General features: G+C 41.9%; 1 protein-coding gene across 1 annotated transcript; it reads right to left on the bottom strand.

Moving 5' to 3' along the window:
* Positions 1 to 5,558: 5,558 nt before the first annotated feature.
* On the bottom strand, positions 5,559 to 7,530 carry LOC115789230 (lysozyme C-like). Its single transcript, XM_030742543.1, has 4 exons — positions 7,280 to 7,530; positions 6,818 to 6,976; positions 5,827 to 5,905; positions 5,559 to 5,748 (listed from the first exon to the last, which is right to left on the bottom strand). The coding sequence occupies exons 1-4, from the start codon at positions 7,404 to 7,406 to the stop codon at positions 5,682 to 5,684; spliced, it is 432 nt and encodes a 143-aa protein (XP_030598403.1). The 5' UTR covers positions 7,407 to 7,530; the 3' UTR covers positions 5,559 to 5,681.
* Between the last annotated feature and the right edge of the window lie 633 nt (positions 7,531 to 8,163).

The following is an 8,163-nucleotide window of genomic DNA, read 5'->3' as shown; positions in this document are numbered from 1 at the left end:
GTCCGTGGTTACAAAATACAGCCAGACAAACAAAGCACATCAGTCAGACTGAGACAGACTCTGAGAAAAGTTTTTTTTTTTTTTTGTAGGGTCAGTGATGACCCTAACCTTCTGACATTTGAATGTTTTTTATTGCCCTGCAAAATCTTGGCAATCAGGGGACCAAAATAACTGTCACATGCCTCAAAAACTCTTTACATTTGTTTCTGAAAAGTCCTAACTCCAGCTCTAATCCCATATTTTGGAGAAATATGGGAGAAATATGGGAAATAGATACAAGTTGCAGTGCTGATGTTGCACTTACACATAATGTTTTTAACTAAGAATAAATTCCTTTGTTCAGAGGTTGGTATTTGGGATATAAAGAGCCTTTTACATGGGTGGGTGGGGAGGTCTGTCAGACAGCTATCTATTTCTAGTGTCACCATCACATTGGAGTTTTAATTCTGTTTGGGTCTCCACCACCTCGTGATCACATTTCCCAAGTTTCCCATGTCTTGGAAATCAGGGAATGGAGAAAGCAGTCATTCTGACACCCATCAAAAACTATTCACTTTTTGTTTTTCCAAAATACAGCATTAGGGCAGCACCTGTGATGATTTAGAGTTCAGGGGGTTAAAGCTCAGGTTCATTCAGGCCACAACAAGATCTGTTGGCTCATCACCGACCGTTGCAGTTGTTGAGGGGATGATGAGGTCATTGCACCACCAGCTGTTGATTTGAAAGATGCCGATGTCGGTGGGTCCATCAGTGTTGTGGGTTTTGCTCAGGGTGTCATAGCTTGACAGCATGAGCAAATCCCTGCAGATAGAACACACAGAGACACAGAGACCATGTAAAAGTTAAATGCCAGCTATCAAAACATCTCTCCCTCAGTTACCCACCTTTCTTATACTGATGCTTGGTCAGAATCCCATTAATGCCATATTTAAAAAGCAAGGTGTACCCCTGGAGTCATTTTCTGACTCCAGGTGTCTTTTTCTTGCACTATCACAGCAGCTATTTATTTCTATTGGACTATCTTGCATTGTGAAACAATGATAGGTACTCAGTTCTTCAAGAAATCTTATGGCTGTGGGTCCTGACCAGGGTTATTATAGTTAATGAAAATGAACGAAATAAGGAAAACTGAAACTGAAATAACATTGTCGTTAACTGAAATAAATAAAAACTAAAATTAAAAGGAAAAAACGATAACTAACTAAAACTGTATTGTGAGTTTAAAAACTAACTAAAATTATAGACTTGTTTGTCATTTGATTTAAAAGCCTTATGGACTGATCATTTTCTGCTCTCCCAGTTTAAGCTGGGAGCGCCATCGGGCAGCTGTGTGCGTGCATGCGTGTGTTCACCGCTGGCATTACCGCAAAGTAATGGCAGCGGTCTGCTGAGAAAGCGTCCCGTATGGAGTTTCTTTGAGTCCGATAATACAGGTAGAAGCGTGTCTTGTTGTGAATGATGAAAAATGTATGGAACACGTCTCAGTGAGGAAAAAACAGCAACATCAAAGTCCACCTGAGAAGCGCGTGTGAAGCCCACAAGTGTGTGTTCACATGTGGATGTAATTAGAAATAAGCAGTTGAATAAGGTGTATAATGCTGTGTTTCAGATATATTTTGTTTGTGTTTATATGGGTCAAATTTGGTTCACACACTGTGTTAAATATTGAGTGTGTATGCAGTTACTCCGCTCCCACCAGTAGGAGGCACTGTGAGATGGTGGTGTGCCTGCCGCTCGTGGATTCCCCTCATAGCTGAGGAGGAATCAGAGACAACAAACCGCTTCTCCTGTGTCATCTTATTGTTTTCCATTATTCCAGGTATGTTGTGTTTGAAACTGTAAGGAAAGTGGGTGTAACTGCTAGTTAATGTTTGTAGACAAAGTCGAATTCAGAACGATGGTGTTAATGAGCGGTAAGATGCGTTATCCTTTGTTTATGAGATCGATCGTCACCGAGAGTGAAAGTGACAGCAGTGCGGCCATTTTGCTAGCAGGCAGCTAACTACTGAAAGCCTGTGTGAGCTGATGCACTTTCATTCTCATTGTTTCATGTATTACGTGGCAAGTTTCTCTATGTATTTGATGTTTATATCTTTGTGCTAGTTAAAAGGTAGATTAAAACTGAGAAGAGTAAAATGTATAAATTAATCAATATGTTTAAAAGTTTGTGTTTATTTACTTACTACTGTTTAATATGGAGTCCATTAATACCTCATGGTATTTTTCTAAAGGTACATTTAAAATACAGTACTAACCAGTGTTAATCTGTGATATGAGAAAGAGACATAAAGGAGATATTGTAACAGAGTTAATGTCTGATGAATATGTGTGATTTATGGACACTGAAACATGTCTAAGGAGACATTATACATATGTGTGTACAGCAAGATGATGCTGATTTAAAATGGACAGTGTTAACAGTTAATGATATGTGATGTGTTAATAAAAATAGCTGAGGAGGAATCAGAGACGACAAACCGCTTCTCCTGTGTCATCTTATTGTTTTCCATTATTCCAGCTATCGGTAAAGCTGCTCACGGGCGCTGTGAACCGGTACCCGTTACACGCACACAAGGAAACCGCTCTGAACCGACAGGATCTGGCGTTCACCTCCGGAGAAACGTGACTACTCGTCGCTGCCACGATGAACCTGTTCCGTCCTTGTGCGTTTCTGGACACTTTATCAGTGAGAGAATAACAATCAATACAAGGACTCACAAATGTCAGCAAATTCCTGGAGGGAGCTGCTAAAACTGTCGGGATGGATGCGAGGGAATGAAGAAAGTGAAAATGTGTGTCCTTAATATTACACACATTTAGCACATAGTGCTGCTGTCTGTGAACAGTTGGTTGTTGAATATATTTATTTAAACGGGATCTTTGGTTGAGTTTTTATTACACAATAGTTACTATGGTACCTGACAAAGTATGAAAAACTAAAACTAATACTGAAACTAAAGAAAACTAAACTAAAATTAAGCATCCATCCATTCGCTTCCACTCATCCTGTTCAGGGTCGCGGGGGGGCTGGAGCCTATCCCAGCTGTCATAGGGGGAGAGGCAGGGTACACCCTGAACAGGTCGCCAGCCTGTCGCAGGGCCAACACAGAGAGACAAACAACCTTTCACACTCACACCTATGGGCAATTTAGTAATACCAAATAACCTAATCCCAGTAAGTGCATGTCTTTGGAATGTGGGAGGAAACCGGAGTACCGGTAGGAAACCCACGCAAGCACAGGGAGAACATGCAAACTCCACACAGAGAGAGGGAGAGGCCTGGGCCAAGGTGGAATTGAACCTAGTGCTAACCACTGCGCCACCGTGCTGCCCTAAAACTAAGCAATAAAACTAATAAACTAATAAAAATGAGCAAAACCACTCTGAAAACTAATTAAAACTAACTGAATTAAAGAAAAAAAAAGTAAAAACTAACTAAAACTAAACGATAATGTAAAATCCAAAACTATTATAACCCTGGTCCTGACCAAACTTTAGTGTATAATGTCTTGGGATTGAGAATCTGTTGATTAGCCTCAGCCTTGATTGAGCAACATTATTGGCACAGCATTGGGACCCATTTACAAAGTGCAATCAAAAAGTTACTGTGCTGAGACAAAAATGGTTCTAGCAGCATAAGTAAAATGAAGACAGAGTGCCACACATGGAGCTCTCATTTAAAATGCAGATCACTCTTTGCTTTGTAATTAGGCTTTGGTTGGTGTAGCTATGTTTCCATTTCTGTCACCACAGTGGCTATGGCTCGGGAGGTAGAGCGTGTGCTCTACTTATCGGATTGTTGGTGGTTCGATCCCTGGCTGCTCTGGTCTATCCTTGGGCAAGAAACAGAAGATTGAGTTGCTCGTGACTGATTCATCTGAGTGTGAATGTTAGAAAGACCTTAGACGTAAAGTGCTTGTATGGGTGAATTAGACTTGTTGTATGAAGTGCTTTAAGTGCTCCAGTAGAGCAGAGAACAAGTGCATTTACCATGTGAGCTACAGTCTATCAAATGTCTTTGTTATATGATAAGTGTGTAACTCCATTTCCTGTTGTTTACAGAATTTCTATTGTGTAACTATACTGACGTATTATGTTAATGTTTATTCTTTGCTGCTCGTGTTTCAGCTTCAGACCCAGCTCACTTATCTGAATAAACATTCCAGGGTTACAAAATCTGTTGAAGGTCTTACGAAACACTGAAAACGTTCCAGCTGTAGTTTTTTTCAAGCTGACTTGCAATCAGCACCATGGGAGATAATATAATCTTGGCCCCTGTGGGACATTGTCATGAAGGGTGAAGGGTTGCTCCTCCCTATCACCCACGGCTGGTAGTTTCTGTCTCCCCCAGGATGTATGTACCTGTTGGGGTGCATGGTGGTGTGTTTTGGTTTGGTTGCTGACCCGCTCCCTTGGGGGTTGTAGTCCGTGGTGGCTCGTGCCTCTTCAGTGCAGGGGCAGAGGGATGTCTGCTGGGTGGTGCCTGGTGCCCTGTCTTCGCCTCTTGTAAAGATGGTCAGCTTCTCTAGAGCTCTTGCCCTTTGCTCATGGGGGCTCCATCTGGGGCCTCCCTCTTCCTTCCTCTGGGGTGGGCATGTGGTAGTTATTGGGATTCAGTACTCTTGGGGGAGCTGAGGACAAACCTGGTCTCCTGGGTCCATCTTTGCCTGCCTGTGGCCCTGGGGGTCACTGTAAGTAAGTAATTAAGATTTTACGTTGGTCTGTGTATCTGTTGTTGTTTTGCTGTTTGCTTTGTTGTGTGCATTTTGTTGCAGGTGCAGCAGTTGGTGAGCCACTGTCAGTGTGAATCTTTTTATTGTCCTCTGATTATGAAGACTTGGCAGTGTCACGGTCCTGGATCTAGGACCCAGTGTTTTCTGGTTTTGGATTCTCAGGTTCTGTTGTGTCTCTGTGTTATTGTTAGTTAGATATCTGAGTTCTGATCTGGGTTATGGTTATTTTATATTTTATTCCTGTTTCCCAGATTCAGTCCTGGTCTCGTTTCTGTGTTTAATCTTCGGTGCCCTGCCTTTAGTCAGTCTTGTGTCTTTGTATCAGGTTCATGTGTCTTAGTCGGAGTCTCCGTTTTCCACTTCCTGTTTTGCTTTGGTAGTCCTTGTGTCATGTGCCTGATATTCAGTTTTGCTTCCACTGTGTAGTTAGTGTGTGATTCAGTTCAGCTGTGTTTCCTGGTGTGTCCAATCTCTAATTACCCAGTGTGTACATATTGTCTGCACTTCCCTTCCCTTGTTGTCACCAGCTCCTTCTGCTGTGTGCCCGCCCTCTGTGTTTTCTCCCTGTTTAAGTGAGTTTCGTGTTGGGCTCTCATTGGCTCTGTTCATGTTTGTGCTGTAGCTAATAAAGCTGAAAACCAAGGTTAAGTTAAGCCTTCTGTCTCCTGAGTCCTGCATTGGGAGTCCTACAACCTCCCTGCCTCACAGCATGTTTCATGACAGTGAGAATAATTCAATACAACAAAAATTATTTGATTGCGCAGGTCAGGGGGGAGGTCATTAATTATAAACTTGAGGATTAAATCTTAAACTGCACACTGAAAGTCGAGCTTTTGATTCAGTTTATTAGTTTGAGTGAGTCAGTGTGTTCCACTTCAGTCATCTCAAATAAAGAAACACAAGAACATTTGATGATGCTGATGAGACTCTCCTGTTGCTCCGCGCTGATTAAACACCACATCCGTCCAGATAGGAGCTGAGATCACGGCCCTCACAGTTATAACGCCAGCCATACCTGAAACCAGACACACGGCTGATCAGCCCAGCACGAGGAGCACAGTCAGTCTATATCAATTACGTGATCCCTTCTTACCAGGCGCTGATGCCTTGGGGGTCCCTAACAACACGTTTGGCACAGTTGATCGCCGCAGTGACATCATCACTCAAAAGCACTGTGACCAAAAACGAGAGAAGAGATGGGAAGGGAAAAAGTGGAGATTAAGATTCATCAACTCAGCTTAGGAGGAAAAACAGTGATGAACCCACAACACTTCATACAAACACAGTCAAAGGTGGAGCTGTTACTGAACAAGCTGGGAAAACAGCAAAGTCCATCAATCACCTTTATTTTTACTATAAAGCAGGAGGTGTGCTTCTACTCAAATGAGTAGATTCAACATCTTAGTCAACTCAGGTAATAATAAGATGGTTTTAGGTGGGTTGGAGTAACATGGATGCTGCACTGGTTCAATATGATGAGGGGAACCCAAACTGATAATTCCCATTTACAGGTCAATTAAATTTACAGGTCAACTAAAACCAGTGAATCTGTGCCGGAAGTCAAGAAATCCCCATTAGTGCTGAACAGGCTTGAATGTAAACTGTTCTGTGAATAGCACACTCCTCTCATTTGTTGTGGTTATGGTTAGACACTGTGACAGCAGTGTGTAAGAAATCAGGGTGAAACAGTAGCAGCAAACTTTGAATCAAGAATAAATAATCTAGGTTTAAAGCTTGGCATCATTAAGGCCTCACTAAAACCTGAGGTAAAAAGTATTACAGCTTTAAGCCTCTGAGATCTACGTCAGTACAGGTGTGACCCCAACCCTAACCCATTACTTTAGCCCTAGGCAATCTGAATTTGTGACCCATCCATTTTCTATTGCTTATGTCCTAGGTCCTCCCAAGCTTTGGCAATCAGGAAAAAGTAATTATTCTGACACCCATCAGAAACCATTTTCTTTAATTAGTCTTTACTTTCTCTTGAATTTAGGCTTAGGACCTGTGATGATGTAGACCTCAAAGGGTTAAAGCTTGGCATCATTCAGGCCTGAGATGAAAACCTGCTGTGGATTATCACTGACCGCTGCAGTCGATGCCGCATGCATTGTGTGAGTTGATGATGTAGTCATTGCACCACCAGTAGCTATTTATTTGAAAGATGCCAAAGTCAGTGGATCCATCAGTGTTGTAGTTTTTGGCCATGGTGTTATAGTTTGACTCCCATCTCGTGAGGCAAACCCCTGCAAACAGAACAGACGGACATGGAGACAAGCTGGAAACTAAATGTCAGCTATCAAAACAACACTTTACCCAGTTTCACAAAGTCATGCTCGGTCAGAATCCCGTTCTTGTCAGATTATAAAAACAAGGCGTACCCAAGTACAGTAAGAACAGATTGGTAAACTGGAAGCTGTCTCTTTACCAATACAGTTTTAACTTTTATATTTCCATTCAGAAATATTACACAACAAGTAGGTGAAAACTTCACATATGGTGGAACTACACCTTAACTACATTTTGCTTGTAGTTAAGGTGGTACTCACAGTCGGCGAGGCTGACGCCGTAGTAGCCGTCCATCCCACTTGCCTTCAGCTTGCGGGCCCATTCACAGCGCTCAAAGACTTTAGCGCTGGCCGCAGCCACCAAGAGCAAAATTAAGAGACTCCTCATGATGGTGTTGTTGCTGGTTCGAATGATTCCACAGCTGCTGCTGCTTTCCTTTTTATTGCCGAAAATGCTCGGCTAAAAATGTCGTCCACGCTTAGATAAGAGGAGCCACATGCACAGCATAAAGGAAGGGTCATATCAAAGTGGAAAAGCAAGCAATGGTGGATTTATGGTTGGAAATACATCTCAATAAACAGTCAGGCTCAGGTTCCGGAGATTAGGAAAGTTTTTTTTTTAAATAAATAAGGTCGGACTAGATAAGAGGACACAAATACCCACAAATACCCACATCAAAATGGAAAAACAAGCAATGGTGGATTTATGGTTATAAAACAGAGCTGGACACACAAAGCACATCAGTCAGGCTGAGAGATTCCAGAGTTCAGGAAAGTTTTTCTTTTTTAAAAGGAGGTCAAACCAGATAAGAGGACCCAAATATCCACAAAGGAAGGGTTACATCAAAATGGAAAAGCAAGCAGTGGTGATTTTATGGTTAAAAACTAGAGGTGGGCAAACAAAGCATATCCATCAGGCTGAGAGATTCCAAAGTTTATGATTTTTTTTTTTTTTAAGATAAGGTCTAATCAAGGGCACAAACGAATATCGAACCATAATTTCCCAAACAAACATCATGTTGATTCAAAAAGACTAAAATGAGGCTTTGAGGTACTTGATATCACTAAAATTAATATTGACTCGGTGTGTAACTTTGCAAAAACAATGTTGGACTCTGGGGAGGGGCCCAGAGAAAACTACAATC

Source organism: Archocentrus centrarchus, chromosome 12 (assembly GCF_007364275.1).
Source record: "Archocentrus centrarchus isolate MPI-CPG fArcCen1 chromosome 12, fArcCen1, whole genome shotgun sequence".
Taxonomy (NCBI): domain Eukaryota; kingdom Metazoa; phylum Chordata; class Actinopteri; order Cichliformes; family Cichlidae; genus Archocentrus; species Archocentrus centrarchus.
The sequence above is the reverse complement of the archived record's forward strand: the minus strand, read 5'-3'. Positions and strand labels throughout refer to the sequence as shown.